Genomic DNA, 26862 nt, shown 5'->3' on the forward strand with positions numbered 1-26862 from the left:
AGCTCTTAAGGATAGCGGAGTCAGGGGGTATGGGAAGAAGGCAGGAACGGGGTACTGATTGAGAATGATCAGCCATGATCATATTGAATGGCGGTGCTGGCTCGAAAGGCCGAATGGCCTCCTCCTGCACCTATTCTCTATTGTCTATTGTCTTCTCTTTTCCTCCAGCATACCAAAGCCGAGTGGGTTGGTATATTAATTGGACCACTATAAATTGTCCATGGTATGTAGTTGAATCAGCGTATGTAGTTGAATCATGAGTCGTTGAATCAAATTTCCAGCATTTCTTTCGCATTACATTTGTAATTTTATGTAATTGTCCTGAACTTGGATATCTTCCAAACTTTCATTAAATTGCACAATCAGTCCTTTTCTCAATTAATCTGTTTGCTTCCTTCACTCATCAGGGTATTAATTTTTGATCCCTCTTCCACTTCTTCATATCATATAACTTGCTTTTTCATTAACTATTCCCTATTTTGTGAAATAGTCATTAACTTGAAATATTAACTCTGATTCTTTCTCCAAAGATACTGCTTGGCCTGCTGAGTAGTTCAGTTTTCAGCTTCAAGAACGTTTTTTTTCCTTTTTACAGCAAGCCAGAAAAATAATTCCAAGTCAGTTATCTGCAGGCTGGGCAATTTTGAGTTGGTGACATTCCCAGATACCAGCTCGCATTGATTTAGGAATTCTATTGAAGAAACCATGGTGAGTTGCTGCATTGAACCTTACAGTGAAAGCGACTGCAACCAGGATGCATCGTAAGGTAAGAAGTCGATGGTTACAAGTTGTGCATGTAAAGTGACTGTTAATCTGAACTTTGCACAAAGGTAAAAAATAAATAAAATACTGAGGCACAAACCAGGCCACACATCCTCCCAGGAGAATGAACCCCATCCCCCCTCCCCCCTCCCACCCCCCCCCCCCCCCCCCTCCCCCGCAACTCCACTGCTGCCATTTTCCTTTTTTGTTTAGATTTACAGCATCTGTAATTTTTCTTTGCTCCAACTGATTACAGAAATGCCGGATGACATGAAATTTTCAAATTAGAAGAACTTGTCTTTAATTAAATCTGTTATTGGCTTGCCATGGGTACTTCTGAGTCTTGAAAAGTAATTTAGTTTGTGCATACTGTGTTTGCTTTCATGTGTTGCAAATCAAAAATCCAGGGTCACTTCATAGCAGTTCTCTAATCGGTCTTGTTAAGATTCATAATGTGTTGGGCGGCATTCAATTTAGGTTTGATAACAAGAGTCTTCACCAGCACTGTTATAATATCAAATTATACCCACAGATAATATTTTTTAATTGTCTGTTCATATCTTAATTTTCAGAATGGGTTGCTTTGCGTTTTGTACAAAATAAGCTTACAAAAATGTACTGATTTTAGGAGATTTAATGGGCTGGAATCTGATAAAACATTTTAATTCCAATTCTGATACCCATCATCTGGACGTCTTATTATCCTGACCTGCGTAACCCCGTGGCAGGGTAGTTAACATCAGGAGCTAAGTCAAAACAGTAACCCAAATACTTATGGTTCAAATTCACAATCATGATCATTCGTACCCTTTACAAGTTGTGTTGCTCTAAGACAAATTGACTATTACCAACCATAAGAATGGTTTAACATCAGTTTGGTCACCAGCTGGGTGACTATTGTGGATTGTATAATTATGCAAACCATTACTTTAGTGTTTTCAAATTTTAATTATCATATATAACTCAAAGTCTGCCTTGGGGCTTGTGCATTGGTGGGGTCAAGCTAAGCTGCTCTATATCTGCCATATCATAGATCATACTCAGGCAGAATAACATCCATCTCCTTTACAGCCAAATCCTAGTTCAGCTGCATACCTGAGCTTCACCCAGCCAAGCAATGCTTCTTTGTATCTACATAGTCTTTATGTAGACTTTGATGATCCATCTATTAAGAAGTTTGATTTTTTTTTAGATTTCTTACTGCTAGGATTCAGTCTATTGAAACTACACAAGAATTAGACATTCCTGGACCAGTACCAAAGGAAAATAACAATGGCAACCTTTAAGTTGTCAATTCAAGACAATTTGGTTTATTGTTTAAATCAGAAAACAATTTGCAATGTTTGAATTTTATTAAAATATCGTATGCACAAAAGTCCTTTCCATATTTAAAATAACTCCTTAGGCAGCCATATCAGAAGGTTATGCATTCAATGATAGACACAAAAAGCTGGAGTAACTCAGCAGGTCAGATAGCATCTCTGGAAAAAAGGAATTGGTGACTTTTTGGGTCAAAACTCTTCTTCAGGCTGAGAGTCAGGGGAAAAAGAAACAAGAGATATAGATGATGATATAGAGAGATATAGAACAAATGAATGAAAGATATGCAAACAAGTAACAATGATAAAGGAAACAGGCCATTTTTAATAAGGGACTAGGTGAAAATGAGTTCTATATTCAAGTGTAATTTCCAGGCATGAGAGAGTAAAAGCTTCAGCCAACCCTTCAATGGTAGTGAGCAGAACTATCCTTTGGATGGGGGTGTTCAACTGAAGGACCATCTCTGGAGAACATAAAAGTTTCCAGATCTTCTGAAGAAGAACCAGTGATTTCCAACTGGTGCCTGTGTGAATATTAATTCTTCAGTCCAAATCATTGAAACAGTTTATCTAGTTGTTATCACAATAGACAATAGACAATAGGTGCAGGAGTAGGCCAATCGACCCTTCGAGCCAGCACCGCCATTCAATGTGATCATGGCTGATCATTCTCAATCACTACCCCGTTCCGGCCTTCTACCCATATTCCGCTATCCTTAAGAGCTCTATCTAGCTCTCTCTTGAATGCATTCAGAGAATTGGCCTCCACTGCCTTCTGACTACTTTTCACACTACTTTCCCAAGTTTACGTTCACAAGTTATAGGAGTAGAATTAGGCCATTTGGCCCATCGAGTCTATTCCGCCATTCAATCATGGCTGCTCACTGCCTCCTAATCCCATTTTCCTGCCTTCTCCCCATAACCATTGACACACATTCTAATCAAGAACTTGTTTATCTCTGCCTTAAAACTATCCACAGACAGCCTCCACAGCCCTCTGTGGCAATGAGTTCCACAAATTAACTACCCTCTGACAAAATAAGTTCCTCCTCACTTCCTTTCTAAAAGAGTAAAAGAATGCCCTTTAATTCTGTGGCTATGACCTCTGGTCCTAGGCTCTCCCACCAGTGGAAACATCCTTTCCACATCCACTCCATCTATGCTTTTCATTATTCTGTAAGATTCAATGAGGTCCCCCCACAACCTTCTAAACTCCAGTGAGTAGAGGCCCAGTGCTGTCAAACACTCATCATATGCTAACCCACTCATTCCTGGAATCATTCTTGTAAACCTCCTCTGGACCCTCTCCAGAGCCAGCACATCCTTCCTCAGATATGGAGCCCAAATTTGCTCACAGTACTCGAGGATGTTGCCAGGACTAGAGAGTCTGAGCTATAGGGAGAGGTTGAGTAGGCTGGGTCTCTATTCCTTGGAGGGCAGGAGGATGAGGGGTGATCTTATTGAGGTGTATAAAATCATGAGAGGAATAGATTTGGTAGATGCGCAGAATCTCTTGCACAGATTTGAGGGCCAGAGGAGAGGAAAGGGAAAAGATTTAATAGGAATCTTAGTGGTAATTTTTTCACACAAAGGGTGATGGGTGTATGGTACAAGCTGCCAGAGAAGGTAGTTGAGGCTGGGACTATCCCAACGTTTAAGAAACAGTTAGACAGGTATATGGATAGGACAAGTTTGGAGGGATATGGACCAAGCGCAGGCAGGTGGGACTAGTGTAGCTGGGACATGTTGGCTGGTGTGAACAAGTTGGGCCGAAGGGCCTGTTTCCACACTGTATCACTCTATGACTCTATAGGGCGTGCAGCGTAGGTTCACTAGGTTAATTCCCGGAATGGCGGGACTGTCGTATGTTGAAAGGCTGGAGCGATTGGGCTTGTATACACTGGAATTTAGAAGGATGAGGGGGGATCTTATTGAAACATATAAGATAATTAGGGGATTGGACACATTAGAGGCAGGAAACATGTTCCCAATGTTGGGGGAGTCCAGAACAAGGGGCCACAGTTTAAGAATAAGGGGTAGGCCATTTAGAACGGAGATGAGGAAGAACTTTTTCAGTCAGAGAGTGGTGAAGGTGTGGAATTCTCTGCCTCAGAAGGCAGTGGAGGCCAGTTCGTTGGATGCTTTCAAGAGAGAGCTGGATAGAGCTCTTAAGGATAGCGGAGTGAGGGGGTATGGGGAGAAGGCAGGAACGGGGTACTGATTGAGAGTGATCAGCCATGATCGCATTGAATGGCGGTGCTGGCTCGAAGGCCTGAATGGCCTACTCCTGCACCTATTGTCTATTGTCTATTGTCTATTGTCTATTGTCTATTGTCTATTGTCTATGACTCTACTTCATAGTCATGCCTTATAGAGCCTCAGCATTACATCTCTGTTTTTGTATTCCAGTCCTCTTGATATAAATGCAAGTATTGAATTTATATGTGAATTCTCTCTATGCAATTCGGATGCTGCACTTTCTGCATTGTAGGTGTGACTACACTTCAGCGGGTTGATTATTGGTGGTAAAATGCCTTTTGAGTTCTTCAAAAAATATAAAATTGCTGTCTAAATCTACATCATTTTATGTTGTCTGTTTCACATTGTAGGAAGGAAGTGTAGGCTTTGGGGAGGATGCAGAAGAGGTTCATCATAATGTTGCCTTGGTTGGATTGCGTTAGCCATAAGGAGGGGGTTGGACAAACTTGGATTGTTTTCTCTGGAGCATCAAAGGCTGAGTGGCAACCTGATAGAAGTTTACAAAATTGTGAGAGGCACAGATAGGGGGAATAATCAGTGTTTTTTTTTCCCAGGATTCAAGGTGCGTGGGGAAAAGTTTAAAGTAGATTTGCAGCGTAATCTTGTTACACAATAACTGGTAGTTCTGTAATGTGTGTCTAGTATGTGGTACCAGGGGAGTTGGTAGAAGCAAATACGATTGTTTAAGAGGTACCTAGGCAGACACATGAAGAAGCAAGGAATAGAGATATATGGGTCTTGTACAGATAGACGGATTTAATTTAGATTGGCATCATGTTTGGCAGACATTTTGAGCCAAACGTTGTCAAAATTAGTTTAATTCTATGGTGTTATTACAACACTCTCAAGCATCCATTTCAGTGTGCAGAAGGGTTCCGACACAAAATGTCACCGATCCATGTCCTCCAGAGATGCTGCCTGATGTGCTACTCCAGCACTTTGTGTCTTTTTTTTTGTAAACCAGCACCTGCAGTTATTTATCTACCCATTTTAATTTCCTGTTGTGCCTTTCTCATCTGTTAATTTTCCTGCCCAAGTTTCTATAAAACATTTTCAAAATTATTGATTCCTTTTGAGCTGAATTGCTCCATTTTGTTGGAGCTTCAGCCAAACATTAATTAATTCAGTGCTGGCTTTAGTGTTTCTCCTATTAAGGAACAAATTAGCATAATTACCCTTTTGTGCTTTTGCTAATTAAATAATCCTTGGGGTAAACTAATAACCATTTGTTAGATGTTGAAAAGACTGAATAATCATTATTAATTTTAGAAATCTGACCGCTTCTTGCCAGAACAAGGAAATCATCATTGCACATGTATTATCCTTGTTCTTTTTGAATTGTGTATCCAGAGGAAGTAGCTGTGCAAGTACAATAACAACATTTTAAAACATATTTGGACAGGTACATGGGCAGGAAAGACTGAGAGAGATATGAGACACATGCAAGCAATGGGACTAGCTTAGATGGGATATTTTGGTCGGCATAGACAGGTTGGGCTGAAGCGCCAATTTCCATGCTGTAAGACTCTGGCTCTATTTGCCAATAGTCTCAAGAAATTATGATTACTGGAATTTATTAGTTAAGTTTGTTCAATCAGGAGAGAGACGCAAAAGAGTGCAGATGCTAGAATCTTGAGCAAATAATGAACTACTGGAAGAACTCCGTGACCAAGCAGCATCTGTGGAGAGATTTCAAGGAGATCTTTTTCATTTGTCCAACTCTCCCTTCTTCTGATCTGCCCAGGTCAACTCACAGGTATCCTTCTTTCAACGCCCTCCACCCCAGCTCTTTATCACCCAATTGATTTCCCCTCCTTCCACCTACACCAATTGTCCATCACCCACACTCTTCCCCCACTGGGCTCCTTTCCCTCACTGTTCCCATCTACCCACTTATCCGATTCCATGGTTCACCTTGCTTTCCTATCAGAGTTCATCTTCTGCAGCCATGTTGCCTCCTCCTATCCCCTCTTAACCTCTGAAATTGGAGAAATCAATGACGAGGGTGGGGAAGGGGTGGAGAGAGAGGGAATGCAAGGGTTACTTGAAATGCGAGAAATCAATATTGATTTTTCCAATTTCAAATAACCCTTACATTCTCTCTCTCTCTGCCCCTCCCCCACCCTAGTAATCCTGCTAGTTCTACTGTTTATATATCCCTGCTAGTTATATCCCTTCATTCTCATCTCTTCCATTGTGAACAATGGACCATTTTGGGCTCCATGTTTCTTCAGTCATCGAAGCTGGCCTTGATTTGTTCTGAACCTTTTCATACCATTAGTTTCCCTTTTCCCTGACTCCCAGCCGTAAGAAGGGTCTCGACCGGAAACGTCACCGATTCCTTTTCTCCAGAGATACTGCCTAACCCGCTGAGTTATTCCTGCATTTTGTGTCTATCTTCGGTGTAGTTTGTTGCTCTGGATTTCATCATTTTGTTTCCTCTGTCATGAATTCCAGACATCAGCAGTGATAGACTACCAGAAGGTATTCAAAGGGGATATCATTTCTCATGAGTTTGAATGAGTTTTTTAGAAGTGACCAAGAGAATTAACATGGGGAAGGGCAGTACTCATTGTTGACAAGGAACTTTAGAAAGGCCTTTGGTAAGGTCTGACTAGATAGACTGGTGTGGAAGGGTACATCAGATGGTTTCCAGGGTGAGCTATCCAATTAGATTAAAAATTGTCAGTGTTAGAAGAGGGAATAGGGCTGAAGGGCCTGTTTCAGTGCAGTATAACCCTGACTCTATATCTCCAACAATGTCAACAATATCTATTTAGCTGTTCCTGCAACCCCTTCAGAATTTTGCTTGCTAGTTTATATTTTGCCTCTCTGTGTTCTTCATGTCAAATCATAAAACACCACTAAAAGCAGGGCCATTCTATCTCACTCAGCTATCTAGATACACTTGAAAGTTATTCTTATCCTCTTCACGATTCTCTGTGCATTCAAGCATCTGCCTTTAATCATCGCCCACTGCTCACACCTTCCCTGACACATGAACTATTATTAACAAGCTTCCACCACCCTTACTTAAACTGCATTTAGAGCATTTGTGTCACTTGGATTCAACTGATTTCCATCCTTTCTCAGATATTCCTTTTCTTTTTTCGCCCCTCCGCATCTCCGCAACTTAAAGCATGCTTGCTTTCTCACTTTTCCAATTCTGACGAAAGATCATCAATCTAAAGTCAGAAGTCTGAAGAAGGGTCTTGACCTGAAACGTTGCCTATCCATATCCTCCAGAGATGCAGCCTGCTGGCCCAAGCTATTCCAGCACTTTGTGTCTTTTTTTGGTGCATCAACATCTGCAGCTCTTTGTGTCAACCTAAAAGGTTAAGAGTGTTTCTCTGACAGCAGATGCTGCCCTGATCAGCATTTTCTGTTTTTATTTCTGATTCCAGCATCTATAGATTTTTGCTGTTTGGATTTATTTTCATTAATGGGCAATAACCACATGGGCATGTTTGTTATTTTGCTATGCAATGATTATTATCATCATATCATATCATATATATACAGCCGGAAACAGGCCTTTTCGGCCCACCAAGTCCGTGCCGCCCAGCGATCCCCGTACATTAACACTATCCTACACCCACTAGGGACAATTTTTATATTTACCCAGCCAATTAACCTACATACCTGTACGTCTTTGGAGTGTGGGAGGAAACCGAAGATCTCGGAGAAAACCCACGCAGGTCACGGGGAGAACGTACAAACTCCTTACAGTGCAGCACCCGTAGTCAGGATCGAACCTGAGTCTCCAGCGCTGCATTCGCTGTAAAGCAGCAACTCTACCGCTGCGCTACCGTGCCGCTATTGCATTCGCAGTTAACATGATAACTGATCAAGAATGAGATTTGCTAAATTTCTTTCTAAATGACTACCGGCTTTAAACATACTTTACAAGATAAGTTCACTTTGATCTTTCTGAGTTATTTTTAATGTTAGCTAATGTTGGCGATGCTTATGGCAAGAATAATGATGACTGCCCACTTAGAGAGCTTTTAGACATGCTTAGCAGAATATAAATTGATTTTAAAGTATGTTTCACCTTAACAGAACTCAAAATCTTCATGAAATATTACACACATTAAACCTTGGCCAGTGTTCCATTAAAATATATTGTAATGGATAGATAGTATGATCTATTTGTCACTATAATCCCCAAATGATCATTGTAGATTAATTCAATATCATTTGAACAATTTGAGTGCGGGAAATAATCATTAATCATGATGACAATCAGTTGAGGGGAAAAAATCAGTGCTTGAATGCTTATCTAAATGTTGTCGAACATTGTCAAATTAAGGTTGTGAATCACAAAGAATTTATTTAGAATGTTTCCAGGGAAATTAAACTGATGTGGCAAAATACACAGAAGAGATTGTACATGCCCTGTTAAAGGAACAGTCAAGGGCTCTATAATCTCCTCTACTTAATGCTTTGTAATGGTCTTGTCCCAAATTAATCAATTTGATTTGTTTAATCTTTAATACCAAACTTCCTCTAAATTAGTCTGAAGAAGGGTCTCGACCCGAAACGTCACCCATTCCTTCTCTCCTGACCTGCTGAGTTACTCCAGCATTTTGTGAATAAATACCTTCGATTTGTACCAGCATCTGCAGTTATCTTCTTACACTACCTGTTGCTTCACTGCGATTTCTCCTCAAGGTATGTCCACTTTGAAGAAGTTCTCCTCCTCTCTTCGACGAAAGTTTAGCAACATGCTCTCTCGTTGCTCCCCCTCTGTGATTTCTCCTGCCCTCCTACTCTACGACCACATCTTGACCCTCAGTCTGAAGAAGGGTCTCGACCCGAAACATCACCCATTCCTTCTCTCCCGAGATGCTGCCTGACCTGCTGAGTTACTCCAGCATTTTGTGAATAAATATCCTCTAAATTAAAATTACACTTTAAAAATAACTAACATACTTTGTCAATTTTATTAATTACTGTGTGACTTATGGGAATAGAACACGGTTCCATCGAGAGCCAAGTTGTCAATGTCGCTTTCATTAATGTTTGGAGGTCCTTGTTGGCTTGAAAGTGATTGCACAGATTTATCTATATAACAATAATGTCTATGCTTCAAAAAAATAATGTACTGCTGGAGTATATTTTGGGATCTGTCCAAAACATCAAGAGGTATTGCATAAATAGCAATGTAGTAAATAAGATCGATGAAAAAAATCCAAACTGACTCTCCAATGCTATAGTGAGGTTTGAGGGGTAATGGGCAGGGTGTGGGCTGGCTCTCAGACAAAGCTTAAAACTGAATAATTGTGTGGTCCCTAAGGTAGATATTAAAGATATTCTGACACCATTATTAATAAAAATAGTAAAGGAGTTATCCTTGATATCCTGCCTTATGTCCCTCAATCAATATCTCTACCACAGAAATTCAGGTCATGATTACAGTCATATTTACTACATCTATTGCATTTTACACTTAGCTATAACAAGAGGTTTGTCAAACTTGTATTATTTTCTGAGTTTCAAAGGCTGAGGGGCAATCTGAGAGATTTATATAAAAATGAGATCCATAGATAGGATAGATAATGTAGGAAGGAACTGCAGATGCTGGTCAACACCAAATATAGACATAAAATGCTGAAGTAACTCAGCGGAGCAGGCAGCATCTCTGGGGAGAAGGAATGGGTGACGTTTTCGGTCGAGACCCTTCTTCAGATTCTTTTATCCAAGGTAAACATGAGAAGGTGCAACTTTAAGAAGAGAGGGGGAATATTTAAAGGGGATTTACAAGGAAAGTTTGTTTTTGCACAGAGGGTTATTATCATTTTTCTTACTTCTCAGTTACCAGCATTGCTAGACTTTGTGTTATTGTTTATCATCCTGCAGCAGTTGTTTCTACCCTCACCCTCACCCTCACCCTTATCCTCTCTTCTCTCACCCGGCTGTGCATCTTCTTTTTTTTCTACCTGCCTCCATCTATCATCCACCTGCCTCTGTCTCCCAGCTCTACCCTTCCCTAGCCCCTACCCCTTGATCTGCCTGTTAACCTTCACCCTTCATCAGTCACCAATCACCCAATTGTCCCTATCTCACCATTCCCCCTCCTCTCTTTGTCCTGGTTCTCATCCCTCTCCATTCTCAGTGCTGATGCAGGATTTTGTCCTAAAACATTGACATTTCCCCCCCCCCCCTCCCTGCCCCCACCATAAACTGCTTGTCCTGCAGAATTCCACCAGCAGACTGTTTGTTACACTAAACGTCATCTCATGTTTTTTTTGTGCATTCAGGCATAATTTCTAAAGTTTTCATTTTTTCTTAACTTTCTCCGTTCCTCTCTCATGACAGTAATTTGTTTGTTGCCTTCTTTTTTAAATCCAGGTTCACTGGGAGACCTCTGCAATCGTACAACCAATATTCATGATCTATTGTGCCCCTTGGAATTATAGGCACAACATTATAACTTAAATAAATAATTATTCATCATGATTTTTTTAATTAACTTCCCATAAAGCTCATCACCCTTAAGTCTTTAAATTGTCTCACAGATAATGAACACCATGCAGGAACAACTAATGAACAGAGGATAAATTCAATAACCAGATCTCATCAGTCCTTACATTTCTTACCTATACCGTCATGATTATTTTTAACATCCATCTGAATTAACTGTATACATTATCCGAAAGATGTATTTGGCTGAAAAAATTTGCAGTATTAACTATTACCTGGATTTAAACACATTTGTGATAATTCCTTGTTGTAGCCATGTTTAGATTATGTACCACTTCCATGTTATTGGGCCTGTGGAATGTTGCTTTCAGAGATAACAACGATTGCCAAATAAGATTTAATGTTGAAACAATTCGAGGGAATCAGTAAAAAAAATTCACTTTGAACTAGTTTCTTATGACAAAGGGGAATAATCTCCATCTGCCCAACCAAGATTAAATTCACAGCCAAATCAGACCTCGACAACCTTTGCTCGTTGATCTGCTTATTTGGCTGAATTTGTTACATTCGTTAAAATAAATGTAATTGATTATAATTTAGTTAATAATTCCTAGAATTTGGTGAGTTAAAGTGGGCTAATTTCATTCAGCAATAATTGTGTTCTAAAAATGATGCTGCTGAGAAGAAAATTGTGAATAAAATAGTCTGGGCCATGATACATTTTATAATCATGTAGTTGATCCTACAAATAAAAACACTCAGAGAGTTCCCATACTTATATTCAAATATCTAATCGATGTCGGTTTATTATTGCACGTGTACCATGGTACAGTGAAAAGCTTTGTTTTGCATGTTGTCCAAACAGATCAGATATTCCGCACATACTGTATATACAATCAAGTCAACCTTGACTACAATGGAGGGAGGAAAGGGGGAGATATAGAGTGCAGAATATAATTCTCAACATTGTAGTGTGTAAATCGAACAGTGCTCTGTCTTATGAAAGGACTTTTCGGAAGCCTGATCACAGAGGGGGAGAATCTGTTCCTGAATCCGGTGGTGCATGCTTTCAAACCTCTGTACCTTCTTCCAGAACAAAATCACCACTGGAATATGACCTAATTGGCCTTACCCTCCTAATTTTGTGATACAACCATTGAACTAACTAAGTTGCTTTCATCTTGGTCACAGTATCATTCTGTTTCAATTACCTCACCATGGCACATAATGCCACCAGAAATCAAGACCCAATGCTCCAAGTTATTTTCTTTTGTTATGATTCTCCATCTCTCAATCACCATTTCAAAACATTCCTGGAAGTGCACTTTTTAAAAATCTTTTGAAGTTTTAGTCTATTGTTCTAATATCTCTGTATGGCTCAGAGCCAAATTTTACTAATAATATTCCTGCAAATCATCTTGGGACATTTTTTTCTACATCTGTAATGCCATGTAAATAAAATGTATTTTTGTTCGACATTCTAGATTCAGTGTATTTTCTCCCCAAGTACTTTAAGAACCTTGTCAAATGCCTTGTCAAATGCCCATCAATGCTCAAAAAATGCCTTTAGGCGATGTTTCATCAGCTCTAAAGTTCAATGACTTGGCACTCTATGGATGGAAGCATAAGGTGGCTTTAGTGCCTCAACTGCTGTTCCTGCATGATTCCTGAAGTGACACACAACTAAGTATTTGAATCATACAGCATAGAATCAGGCCCTTCGGCCCTACTTCCATGCAGAACAAGATGCCCCATCTGAGTTAGTCCTATTCGCCCGTGCTTGGTCCATATCCTGCTAACACTTTCTTATCCATGTACCAGTCCAAGTGTATTTAAAATGTTGTTTTAATACCTGCCTCAACTACCTCCTCTGGCAACTTGTTCAATATACCCATTATCTTCTGAGTGAAAATGTTGCCCTTCAGGTTCATATTAAATCTTGCCTCTCACTTTAAACATGCATCCTCTTGTTTTTGATTCAGCTAAAAGATTCAGTGCATTCACCCTATCTTTCCCCATTATGATTTTATTCTCCTCTATAAGATCACCCCACAGCCTCCTGCATTCCAAGGCGTTAAGTCCTAGCCTGTCTCTATTGCTCAGCCCCTTGAGTCAAGAAAACATCCTCATAAATCTTCTCTACACTCTTTCCAGCTTAATGACATCCTCCCTATAGCAGGGTGACCAAAACTGAACACAATACTCCAAAAGAGGCCTCACCCATGCTTTGTATAATTGTAACATAGTGTCCTTCCTTTTATATTTGATACCCTGACTGATGACGAACAATGTACCAAAAGCCTACTTGACTACTCTATCTACCTGCAATGCCCCCTTTCAATGAACTATGCAACTACAGTCCTAGATCCATCTGGTCTACAACACTCCTCAGGGACTTATCATTCACTGAGAAACTCCTGTCCTGGTTTGAGTTACCAAATGCAACATCTTGCACTTTTTGCATTAAACTCCATTTGCCATTCCTCAGCCCACTTGCCCTGCTGATCAAGAGCTTGCTGTAAATTTTGACAACCATGTTACAAGATTTGAGATTCTACAACACTACACCGCAACAACATGTCAAAAATACTTACGGCGAGGAAACTTTGGGATGTTTTGTGTCTACCTTCGATTTAAACTAGCATCTGCAGTTCTTTCTTATACGTATGTGTGCATGGTTTTCTTTCAAAATTCAAATGAAATATTTTCAGCCTACCTGACAGGGCTGTTGCTAACATCAGAATCCTGTGCTGTTACGGCTCCTATAATACTGCCCACATTGGTGTCTTCATAAACATCCATTACGTAGGAGGATCTGCTGAAAATGGGAGGTTCATCTACATCGAGAATGGTAATCTTGATTGTAGCTGTGTCTTTGAAAGGACCCAGAGACTGGAAACGATGATCTGGATGAGGATCCACAGCATCTACTTTGAAGACGTATGACTTTTTATTTTCATAGTCCAGTGGCTTTGGGAAAGAATGTGTAAATGTAAATTTAACGATGAGGGAGTGGTATCAACAATATATTACCAATCATGAGCCATCAATAATGAAAATAAGTTCATATAAAAAAATCAACAAAGTTTGGAACAATTAAAATAATTTAATGGGTGTTTTCAATTTTTGTTTCAGATTTTTCAAGTGCTAAATGAAACAAATTATCAAATAAATAAAATGCACTGAAATACGTGGTGTTTAGAGTAACGAGAAATAAATTAACCACAACTAATAGGGTTGAACTGGCAAAAGATTAACTTAGAAACATTGGGATTTATTAAAATACTAATACAATCAAAAATGACATCTCCTCCAAAAGCCAAAACAACAACATGCCATTAAAGAAATTTTGGCATCAAATGATGAAAGAGACAGCACGGTCTGAAAGTTTTTCTTTTATTAATCCAGACGTTTAATATTTTTACTGGAAGCATTCCACGTGAAGTGGATTTGTGTATCCTCCCAATCTCCCGTTCTGCAAAATGGTAATAAACATTGCACACAAGCTATTTCCTCTTATAATTGCATCTCTTGTATTAAAATAACCAAAATGCAACCAAGTGGAGGACTCCATTTATAAACATTACCCTCAATCAACAGAAAGGGAGAGTGGCCAATGATCTGGGAGGGCTATTAAAATTAAAAGGTTTTTAAAAACACAAAAGAAGGGAAAATAAAAATTAAATCTTGCAAAGGAACCGACATTATGAGAATGCAGATAATGTGGAAGATTAACTATTTAAGAATGATGCACATGAGACTATGTTGGATTCAATATGAATAAATAAATAGTTGATATCAGGACAAATCAAGGAATGAGCTTAATGAATTTAAGGCAGATAGAACATGAAAGCGAAAGGATTAAAATAAGAGACTTGAGAAAGGCAATCCATTAATTTCCATTTAAGACAGAGAAACATTCCAGAATTAGGCAATGTGAGAAAACAAACCTAAAGAGGAATTCAAAACTATTTTATAGGCATTTGAACATGAAAAGAGTTATAGCCAGCATGATGGAACTGATCAGAGATTAGAAGCATTTTTCGTTTGTCAGGGAACCAGAGGACATGGCTGAGGTAATCAAAGATTACTTTACATCAGTCTTCTCCAAGGCAGTAGCTGCTGCAGATTACTCAGCCAAACATGTAATTGAGATTCCCAAAGGGCTAAAAATTGATAAGGAGGAAATACTGGCTGAATTTATAGTGGACAAATCATTTCGTACATTCTAGGTTGCTGTGGGATGCAGAGAAGAAAATATCTATTGATTCAAGGCTGTCGGGAGTGAACAGTGGATTGGGACTAAGTGCATTGATAGTGAGATCATTGGACTAACATCAGTGGAAGGCTGATAAGTACTTCAGCAGGAGTGAGCTGATCATAGATCATCAGCTTAGATTTGTGTTGAGGATTCCTTGACCAATCTAATTGTAATGCAACAAAAAAAGTGCCGAAGGAATTCAATGGGCCAGGCAGCATCTGTGGAGGGAATGGACACACGATGTTTCGGGTCAGGACCCATCTTCGATGAGATCCCATTGAGTTCTTCCAGCACTTTGTTTGTTGCTAAAGATCCCAGCATCTGCAGTTTCTTGTGCCTCCAGTCTAAATGCAATGTTTGAAATGATCACCAATGTGTAAAGTAATGGGATTCTATGGATGTTATTTTTATCAACTTGCTGGAGGGTTAACAATAATTTCCACAAGAGCTTATCAAAAAAGGTATAGAGGTAATATAATGTAACCTGCAAGGTAAGAGTAAATTAGATAGGTATATGGATGGGAAGGGATTGGAGGGTTATGGTCTGAGAGCAGGTAGATGGGACTAGGTCGGAGAAAGTGTTCGGCATGGACTAGAAGGGCCAAACTGGCCTGTTTCAGTGCTGTAATTGTTATATGGTTATATGGTTATATATGAAGCGAGGTGATGGAGAGATCAGTGTAATGTAACAAGCAGTGCTTATTGCGCATCTTCAGGATCAGCTTTCCCCCATTTAATTCAATGATATCTTTCATGATCTTAGTATTTTTCAAACCAGTTTATAGATGGCACCAAGTTAGAAGGGACAGTAAACAGTGCAACTGGAAGTAGAATATCTCAAGTGGGCACTGAAAGAATTTTGGTGAATGACACTGGCAGATTGACCCCAATGTGGAGAAACATGAGGCCACCTATTTTGGAAACAAGGAAGGCAGATTAATAAATGTCACGTAACAAAGTCTCTGGGTACAATCACTAAATCAGCAAGGACACGATCAGAAATGACACTGGACCATTGGCTTATATTTCACTAGAGGAAATTCTATGGGAAGTATATTTTGTTTCTTTTGTGCGTAACTTTGGTTCTACCTCAAGTGGTGCATATTTTTCACTGCCCTGCATTGTGGGAAGGCAAACATTTACCAGAATAATACTGGACCTCAAGGAGTTAAATTATATAAACCTGTTTTATTTTTATTTTATTGTGTTTAGATGGTTGAGTGGAAGGTTAATGGAGGTCTTTATAATGACAGAAGGCTTTGATAAGGCAGAAACAGAAAAACAATTTCCACTGTTCTGGGGAATAATTTGAAAATTGGAGCATTTCTGCTTAAGAGTGAAATCTGAAATCTGAAACTCATTCCCCTAAGTGGAATTAGACATTGGGGTCAATGGTAATTTTCAAAACTGAGAATGATGATTACATCAAGTGATGATATCAGCAGCTACAGAGCAAAGATACGTAAAAGAAGCGGAGACACAGATTAAGTATGATATTGTAGAATTGCAGAGGATTCAAAGGGTGAAATAACCTATTCTTATTCTATTCTATGTGAGCCATGACAGAAATAACTGTCAAATTGAATGGTAGGATCAAATGTAGTTCACAATAACAAAGAAAGAGATGCTTGATATTGCGTAAATAATAAAATTGGTAGTAATGGGACTATGTAAAAGAATAATTTTTACAGATCATATGCAACACTTATTGTGGATTCTGTGTAGAGGCATTACAAGATTTGGGCACTCATGTAATGCTGGAATAGGTAGAGGCGAAGAGGGCATGTTTGTATTTTATGGCACACTTCAATTTATTTGAGCAGATGTAGAAGTTGAATTAAGAGATCCATTGTAATACAGACTTTCAATATCATCCTGAAAGTGAAAAAGGCAGTAATCGTGGGCAGGAGGCATACCAGCATATGAAGATCAACAAAAGGAAGGACAATGAGGAAGAGAAAGAACATAAAATAAAATGAAATATCACAATCTTGATATTTGGTATGCAATTACAATATCTAAAAGGAATTCTCAGCAGCATTTATGTGGCACAGACTGAAATGCAGGCATTATAAGGGATTGCTGCTTATTTGACTTTGATTATATTCATAACACAATATACAGTAGTTCTCACCTTTTTTAGGCTGATAACTCCTTCTTGCGTGGCCTTATCAGATGTAATGTCAAACACATTCAGCCCATCTCCAGGAACAATGCTGTAATCTATGTCGGCATTCCTCCTAATATCAGCATCATTGGCTTTTATTCTACCAATTAGCGAAGTAACGGGGGTTGATTCAGGAACCTTTAGATGAAAGATATCTGTAAGAGGGGTTCAGAGTTATAAGAAATATGTTCAAAGTCAGTCAGGCTGCAAGAGATAAAACTTATTTTTTGTTCTTCCAAATTTTAAAAGAAACCAATATAAATAAAGTTACTACATAATAAAATGTAATTGAATATTGTACGGATTATGAAATACATCCTACAAAACCCTTTTACAATTGAAACATTGAAATGCCTTCTGGTGCAATCGGTATTAACTGCTATGAAGTACAGGCATTTGATAAAGGAGTCAGACATTCCCAGAAATGGTTGCATATTTTAAGGTAAGAACATGTATTATTACCATACTTTCTTGTTATTATTTTCATAAATTTTTCATGGAGACATATAACATTACAATCAGAATACAGGAATAGGACTTCTGTTTGGCTTGAATGCAGTGAATAGTGCAATAAGTAGTATTAATAGATTATCAACTCATGCAACAATATTTACCATTACTCAAGGACAACTTAATTGAAGTTTATTTTTAAAATAGATATTTCTTGTATAAACACCAATCATCGAGAGAGTGAGTTAATTCTGGGCAGGCTATTGGTTTTCCCATTATATTGAATTATTCTGAAAATGCAATTTTTCTTCTTAATGCAGCAACTTTGCCCCCCATAATACGTTAAGGGATCAACAGTGTTTAGTTGTCATATTAACCAACAACAGAACCATTCAATTCTTACTTGTAGCACCATACCTGGCCTGTAATACAGTACATATAGATAATATATAATAAACAACAGTTTTGATAAATGAATGACCCCAATACTAGTCTAAAAATGCACAAAGTTCTTAGTACAACCCAAGACAGTCCATCGTCATAGAGTTATGTAGTGTTCAAGAGTCTGGTGGTTGTTGGGAAGAAGCTATTCTTGAACTTGGTTTGTCATGGTTTTCAGTCCTATACCTTCTTCCCATTGGTAGGAGTGAATTGAGAGCATAGCCAGGGCAGGATGTGTCTTTGATGATGCTGGCTACCATTTTAAGGCAACGCTTCATGTGGATACCGTCAATGGTGCCCGTGATAGATTGGGCAATGTCCATCACTATTTCTAATCTCCTTCATTCCTGGGTGTTTGAGTTGTTGAGCCAGGCCATGGTGTAACTACATTAAGGTCCCACACTTCTCTTAGTTATTTTAAATGCTGTCAGTTGAATGATCTGGAATTTCAGTAAATTCACCACCACATTTATGTCTCTTTTTTTAGTTAAAGTGAAAACTGGTATTTCAATAGCAATCTTCATATTTTGAAAAAAAAAAATCCCAGAACGTCTTAAGGCAACTGTCATAAAGGCTTCGGGGTCACATAAAGGCCAGACAAGGATGGCAGATTTTCTCCCTGAAGGACATGAATGAACCAGGTGTGGTTTTTACTGCAATCTAGTTGTTTCATTAACACTGTTTCTGAGTTTGGTGATTTATTCCAGATTTACTTTGTTAACTGAAGAAAGGTCCCGACCTATCACAGCCATCTATCGACATTCTCCTGAAATACTGCCCGACCCACTGAGTGACTCCAACACTTTGTGCCTCCTTTTGTGAACCAGTACCGACAGTTCTTTTTTTTCTACTTCTTAATTATTCCACTTGATGTTGGGGATTCAAACCTGTATCACCATCATTCAAACCTCTGGTGCCAGACTAGTAATTTAACTCCTTAGGACCACTCCCCAATTGAAACCAAGGTACTAAAACAGAACTTTCAGAAATGCAGGTTTAAACTGTCACTGTTTATTCACTAATTTCCTTCGACTTAACTGGTGTTTTATTGGCAAGCGCTCTGACATTGCCTTGCTTATAAAATCCTATATTCTTCCTTGGCCTCATCTCTCTCTTTCTCTGTGCCTTCTCTCATAACTATAACCCTCCAAGATTGCTGTACACTCACTGTAATTACTTGGACATCCATAATTATACAGTGCTAGCAGAGAGTATCTTGGGCCGTACATTCAGTTATCTAGGACGTTAAGTCTGGAGTTTCCACTCTCATCTTTTGTGTCATCCCATGAAACAGCACTGAAAATCTACCCCTTTGACAAATCTTTAGATAATCTGTAACACTATCTCTATGATGGTCAATATCAAATTTTGTTTTACAATGTTCCATGTAAAGACTAGAGATCTTTTACTATATAAAAGGTGCTATCATCAATGAAAAGTGTTATTATGTCCAAAGCATGTGATATTGTAACATTAAGGTGGGTAAGGTAGACTTTCTGTTACTTGATTTGATGAAGGAGTAACCTGTAGACATTTTCATTGAAAGATGGAGCATGCAAAAAGGCCTTTCAGTCCATCAAGCCCATGCCGACCATCAATTACCCATTCACACTGGTTCTATGCGATCCCACTTCCGCATCCACTCCTTGCACACTAGGGGTAAATTCCAGAGGCCAATTAACCTATAAATCCACCATCTTTGTAATGTCGGAGGAAACCGGAGCAACCTGAGGAAACCCCTGCGGTCACAGGGAGAATGTGCAAACTCCACACAGACAGCACCCGAGATGGGAAGAGGAGTTAAAATGATTAGCAACCAGGAGATCAGGTAGGTTTAGGTGGACTGAGCGGAGGTGTCCAGCCTGCGGTTGGTCTCACCGATATATGTCCAGAAATCTAGGTATCATTGAAGTATTAGGATGACTTTGTGCTGCAAATTTGATTTTAGGGAGTAGTTAATGCTATTATTTTATCTTATGGTCAAAATTCACAAGCATAATAATTAATTGGATACTGGGGGGACGATTATTTGGTAAATTCAGTGGCCAGCCCATAAGGCACTAAAATTTCTAGTCAGCTATCCCAAGGGAAATCAGCACAAGTGCAATTGGGAGAACACACAAGCTGTTCTCTTTATCATCAACTGCACCATCGTAAAGCAAAACTAACATAAAACTAACTGGTGGGCACTGACCCAAGCATTAACAATTGGGTGAATCATATGCCAAGTGTGATTATTTGGCTGTATGGTTTCCAAGAACATAAATCCGATGTTCATACCTGTGTGGGCTATCACACAGAAAGAGACACTAATCTTGCTGCTGCAAACGTGTATTATAACGTGAAAATAGGCCTTCCACAATCAAATTCCTGATTTTGCAGCAGGAATCAACAAAAGAGAATCAGATTCAGTATTATTAAACTGTGATAGATTTCTCAATAGCATAAAATGACATGGATATAAGGAATATATCTGCTTGAATAAGCATCATAACCTATAACTGACAGAAACTTTTTTGGAATATGAATAATTATTGCCATTTACTATTTCATATATTGGACTTTAAATATCCAGCAGCCAGATACAACCCTTGAACAAAGTAGCAACATCTTTAATTTGATCTTAAAAGTAATAATGAATCAAGTAAAAACTTACATGAGGAAAATTTGTTTTTGATGTAATGCCACGTCAACCAATTAAGAAAATCAATTGTGATATTTGGAGCTTGGGACAAGATATATATATATATATACACCTTTATAGGCCAATTGAGAAAAATGGACCGGCTGATAAAAGTAAATTTCCCAAGACTCTTCCTAAAGAAGTAGTAGACCCCAAGCAGTATTACATTAGATGGTAAATAAAACACAGAAAACAAATTTGAGGAAATAGTACAAGATGAAGCAGACCCAAACATAATCATGAATTGGATATTATAGCAGTGAATGCACCTGGCAAGCAGGCCCAGCTTGCCCGCAGTGGACCGATCTCAGAGGACCTGCCTGTTTGGCCCGGCTCACATCCTGCAGCCTCCGGTGGGTCCGGGAACCCGCCCCGAAGGTTTATCAGTCGGCGGGACCAGGAACCCGCCTGAAGGCTCAGCAGATGGCATAACCAGGAGGGAGCTGGAGAAGCCAGACACGAGGAGCAAGGAACGGTGGGAGGGTGAACCAGGGTAATGCCTTCAGCATCTTCAGGTAGGCTGCAGGAGGCATCCCCGGGACACAAAGGTGGTCAGGCAAGGAGAGAAGTGGGACGTCAGTTTGTGGGAACTGTGGCATCGACGCGAGGGCTAATGGCGTCAAAAATGGGTGAGGCTGCATGTGAAACGTATGCAAAATGAATTTCACTGTGAAGTTGCATATGTGACAAGTAAAACACTATTGACTATTGGTATGCTGATGAGGATAATATGGAGATGACGATGAAGGTAACAGGAAGACAATGAACCATTCACAGGAGAGGAGAGTACTCTCCATAGTCTCTCTCCATTGATAGAGTGAAAGGCTTTACTGAGGTTAAAAAAAACACATTCATAAAAAATGGTGCTGCTACGTGCATATTTCTTGGTGTTGTGGTGCAGTAAATAACATGTCCGCAGAGGCTCCAGATGGACAGAATCCACACTTTTGCAAATTTTTGTTTTGCCAATAGGTCTATAACAGGGTCAGTTTTGATGAAGACACAATTTTAGACTCTCTCTCCACAAATGCACAGTGGTACAGCAGTAGAGTTGCTTCCTTACAGTGCCAGAAACCCAGGTTCGATCCTGACTAAGGTTGCTGTCTATACGGAGTTTGTATGTTCTCCCTGTGACCATGTGGGTTTTCTCCAGGTGCTCTGGTTTTCTCCCACACGACAAATACGTACAGGTTTGTATTATAATTGGTTTTGGTGAAAAATGTAAAAATTGTAACAATTCTCCCGAGAATGTAGGATAGTGTCAGTGTACAGGTGATCGCTGGTCAGCGCGGACTCAGTGGGTCGAAGGGCCTGTTTCCGCGCTGTTTCGCTAAAAAAAGTTTAAATGATGCACCTGCTTCCTACAAACATCCCACATGGATAGACCTAATCTTTAGAGTTAATGGAATATTATCTAATCTTCAGTTGTCATGTTTCAGAATTAAGGTCAGCACAACCTCAGTGATTGACTTGAAGAATTCAAAAGAGGCTTACACATAATTGAATTCCGAGTTCCAAACTATTGTCTATTTGTTTACTGAAACATGTGAAAGGATGAGCCTGATATTCAATATTAGAAAAACCAAAGTGCTTTACAATTTGTGATGGCGCCCCCTCCCTTGGATGCCGTTCTGATCCCTTTAACTGGAGGACAGGCCAGGAGAGGCCAATCCCCAGCATCATTGGTAATAGCTGGATTCAACTTTCTGAAATTTGTTAGCCGCTAGAAATTTGTCATCCTACTCCCTATAAGGTCCAGGCATTCTAGCCAGAGGGAAGAAGGTGAAAGAAGAAGCAGGAGAAAGGCGAAAGAAGAAAGAAGAAAGAAGAAAGAAGAAAGAAGAAAGAAGAAAGAAGAAAGAAGAAAGAAGAAAGAACAAAGAACAAAGAACAAAAGAAAGAAGAAAGAGGAAGGGAGACAAAGTGGACAGCTTCCCTGCTAACTGTCTTCCACTGTTGCAGCTTTGAGGAAGACTGACCTTCTGGGACAAACCTGAGGCTATCAGTGCCACTGTGTGGTCAAGACTGCACTGCCAGGAAAGAAGCCCTAGGTAGCCCCATTGCCCCTACCTGAAGCAAAGACCTAGTGGATGGGGCAAGCCTGAGATGCCAGAACCACTTCCAGCCCACAGACAATGAGGGAATGTGCCCATAGACACATAGAGATGATCTGCCAGAAAGAAACCTGCACTGTCAGTACCTCCTCTCGAGGCAAGGGTGAACTGCAGGTAGAAGCCCGGGATTTCCATGCCTCCTCCTTTGAAGACCAGGACTGAGCTCCTGAGACAGGCCTGAGATTGCCAGTGTCATTGCACATGTGCTCTGATGGTGAAGGACAGCGCCCCCATGTGGTCCTTGACTTTCTTACCACTGTAAATAAAATGGATCAAGTGAGTTCACCCTACTGCTAGTGTTGGTGTGGTCATTGCTGAACCTGGCCGCACATGGAAAACATGGACCACTTCTTATGTTTCAGGAGAAACTTCTTAAAAAACCAAACATCAAAAGTAAAACTCACGATTGGCTTCAATACCAGATAATCCTTGGTTAATTAAGGAGAAATATATTTAAAGATCAAAATCACAGGTCTTGTTCTGCACAAGTCACTGATCCTTGCGCTGCTCCATGCTTCTGAATCCTGGTCTACCTGCAAGCAGGCAGTTCAAAGCACTGGAAAGATACCACCAATGCCAACTACACAATCTGCACTGAACTCACTACGGTAATTTATGAACAATATTCCCAACATCTGGTCTACCCCAACAGCTGCTGACAACATTTTACCGCTGCACCATAGAGAGCATCCTAACACATGGCATCCCTGTGTGGTATCTCAGCTGCACGGAGGCAGAGAGGAAAGCTCTTCAGCGGGTAGTTCATAGAGCTCAGAGGACCATCGGAACACAGCTACCAGCCTTGAAGGGCATCTACAACACACGATGCCTCAGAAAAGCCACCAGCATCCACAAAGACTCTTCACACCCCTGCAACAGTCTGTTCGAACTTCTACCATCGGGCAGACGATACAAGGCCTTCTACGCCCGCACCTCCAGACTCAGGAACAGCCTCATCCCCAGGTTCTTGCAACTGTCAGGGTGAAACTAAACTGGTTTGTAGTGTGTAGGGAGTTGATGAGAGAGTGGGATAATATGGAACTAATGTGAACGGGTAAGCACGGTGTATCTGTAAAAGTAAAACTTAAAGGTTTATCCACAAGCAACACTCTCCCAGTTACCGTAGAATGTTGCCAATGAAAGAACAAATGTTAAACTGATAAAGAGGGCTGTGAAGGAAGTGAGTATGGGGAATTAATCTTCCCAAGTGGTTACACAGACTGATGTAAAGCATCACTCACAGGGGATATGTTCTTTGGCAAGGGCGGGCACTCGGACAGTGCAGGGTTGCTGTTGGCACACCCTGCAGGAAGCTTCCAGAGATGTCTCTATAAGGACATACAGTAAGCTCAGACTATGACTGCAATCACGTGCCTGTGTTCATTCTGCTTGCTTTTGTAGGCTGACAAACAATGAGAGGAAATTGTGACCTGCTGATCACTTTTCTCAAATGGTACACAGATAAACACTAAATTTTGTTCCCAACTAGCTACATCATCACAATCTATTTTATTATTGTGTACATGAAAAAGTGAATAATAAATATATTTTTAATCAGATTGTTTTTAAGTTCAGAGGAAAGTTGCTATCACTTAGCACAAGGTTTGGACCCTGCTGTTGGTTTTGAAAGCCCAGTGCATTTATCTAACTATTCCAATGGCCTTGGAGCTATAAACCTTTTTGCAGGAGACACCCTACTGCTGTTGAGATCACGTGGAATTCAGGGTGAACAAGCCGACTGGATATCAAGGTGGCTAGTTGGAAAGCTTCAGAGGGTGGCAGTGAAAGGATGTTTTTCATATTGAAGCCCTGTGACCAATGGTTGCCATGGGGAACCGTGCTGATATATTTGGATGAGGTAGCTAGCATGATTAGGACGTGTGCAGATGTTATCAAAATCGGTGGTATAGTGGACAGTGAAGAAGGTATCTATGTTTATAACAGGATTTAAATCCACTGTGAAAGTTTGCATAGAAATAGCAGGTGGAATTTAACTCGAGCAAGTGTGCAGTGATCTATTTTGGGAAGTAAAACTAAGGAAGGACTTTCAAAGTGAATGACAGGACCCTGGGGAGTGTTTTAGTACAGAGAGATCTAGTGGTATAAATTCATGGTTCCCTGAAAATGGCAACACAGATAAATAAGGTGGTAAAGAAGGCATATAGCATGCTGGATTTCATCGAACAGGGCACTGAGTACGACTTGGGATGTCATGACACAGCTGTACAAGACACTGCTGAGACCTCCAAGTGAAGGAGGTTGAAGGGTGACTGTCTAAAGATTTATAAAATCATGAGGCACATAGATAAGGTGGGTGGTCACCCTGTTTTGTCACAGGATAAGAGGGTTCAAAGATTAAAGATCATAGGTTTAAGTGAGAAGGGAAAGATTTAAGGAGATATAAGGGACAGGTTTTTCACACACACTGTGATTGGTATATGGAATGAGTTGCTAGAGGAGGTGGTCGAAGCAGGTACTTTTACAATGTTTAAAAGACATTTGGACAGGTCCATTTTAGGAAAGGATGGGAGAATTAGCCAAATGCAGGCAAATAGGACTAGCTCAGGAAGGCACCTAGTTTGGCAGGGACAAGTTCAACTGAAGGGCCTATTTCAATGCTGTTCAACTCTATAACTTTGCTTTCCTTAATCTTGCAGGTACATGAATGAATAAATAAATAGATAAATAAATGAATAAATAAATAAATAAATATTTTTGGCTCAGTATTGCTTTAAAATTGTGATCACTTTAGCACAAGAATTGGGCCCAACTGTTGGTTATTGGAAGTTCAATAAACTTAGTTAATGACCCTAATGATTGATATTTCCCAAATCTTTTGAGGACTCCATTTTTCAGAGGTTATCCAGACAACTAAATTGTTGCACATCGTGTCACCACTTCCGACAGTAAAATACTATCCCAATAGTTTAGCATCCCATGTTCTATCAAAACATACCAGACATGCAGTTTACTGGAAAATGTATTACAATACCTGTACAAAATCCAAGACAAAGTAAATTAATGCATGTTGTGATACTAATAGGAATAACATCCAATAATCCAGAAAGTCCGATACTAATAAAGTCCTACGAATGTAGGAAAAAATACTGCAGATACTGGTTTAAATCGAAGATAGACACAAAATGCTGGAGAAACTCAGCGGTTCAGGCAGCATCTCAGGAGAGAAGGAATGGGTGATGTTTCGGGTCGAGACCCTTCTTCAGACTGATGTCAGGGGAGGGGGCGGGACAAAAATAGGATGTAGTCGGAGACAGGAAGACTAGTAGGAGAACTGGGAAGGGGAGAGGATAGAGAGAGAAAGCAGGGACTACCTGAAGTGGGCGAAGTCAATGTACAAACCGCTGGGGTATAAAATGCCCAAGCGAAATATGAGGTGCTGTTCCTCCAATTTGTGCTGGGCCTCACTCTGACAACGGTGGAGGCCCAGGACAGAAAGGTCAGATTGGGAATGGGAGGGGGAGTTGAAGTGCTGAGCCACCGGGAGATCAGGTTGGTTGAGACAGACCGAGCACAGGTGTTCAGCGAAACAATCGCCGAGCCTGCGCTTGGTCTCGCCGATGTAGAGAAGTTGACATCTGGAACAGCGGATACAATAGATGAGGTTGGAGGACGCGCAGGTGAACCTCTGCCTCATCTGGAAAGACTGTTTGGGTCCTTGGATGGAGTCGAGGGGGGAGGTAAAGAGACAGGTGTTGCATCTCCTGCGGTTGCAGGGGAAAGTACCTGGGGAGGGGGCGGTTTGGGAGGGAAGGGACGAGTGGACCAGGGAGTTTCGGAGGGAATGGTCTCAGCGGAAAGCAGAAAGGGGTGGAGATGGGAAGATGTGGCCAGTGGTGGGATCCCGTTGGAAGAGTCGGAAATGTTGGAGGATAATTTGTTGTATGCAACGACTGATGGGGTGGAAGGTGAGGACAAGGGGGACTCTATCCTTCTTACGAATAGGAGGAGGGGGAGCAAGA

General features: G+C 40.2%; 1 protein-coding gene across 4 annotated transcripts in view; it reads right to left on the minus strand.

Annotated features, from left to right (window-relative positions):
* LOC144604713 (cadherin-12-like) overlaps positions 1–26862 on the minus strand; it is a 576800-nt gene that overhangs the window by 96931 nt on the left and 453007 nt on the right. For all 4 annotated transcript variants that reach the window (XM_078419376.1, XM_078419367.1, XM_078419374.1 and 1 more), the window contains 2 exons: positions 17162–17349; positions 13483–13736 (listed from right to left, as the gene is read on the minus strand). In XM_078419376.1, coding sequence (XP_078275502.1) covers positions 13483–13736; positions 17162–17349 — 442 coding nt within the window. The remainder of the gene's footprint in view (positions 1–13482; positions 13737–17161; positions 17350–26862) is intronic.

The sequence above is a fragment of the Rhinoraja longicauda genome, chromosome 2 (genome assembly GCF_053455715.1).
Source record: "Rhinoraja longicauda isolate Sanriku21f chromosome 2, sRhiLon1.1, whole genome shotgun sequence".
NCBI lineage: Eukaryota > Metazoa > Chordata > Chondrichthyes > Rajiformes > Arhynchobatidae > Rhinoraja > Rhinoraja longicauda.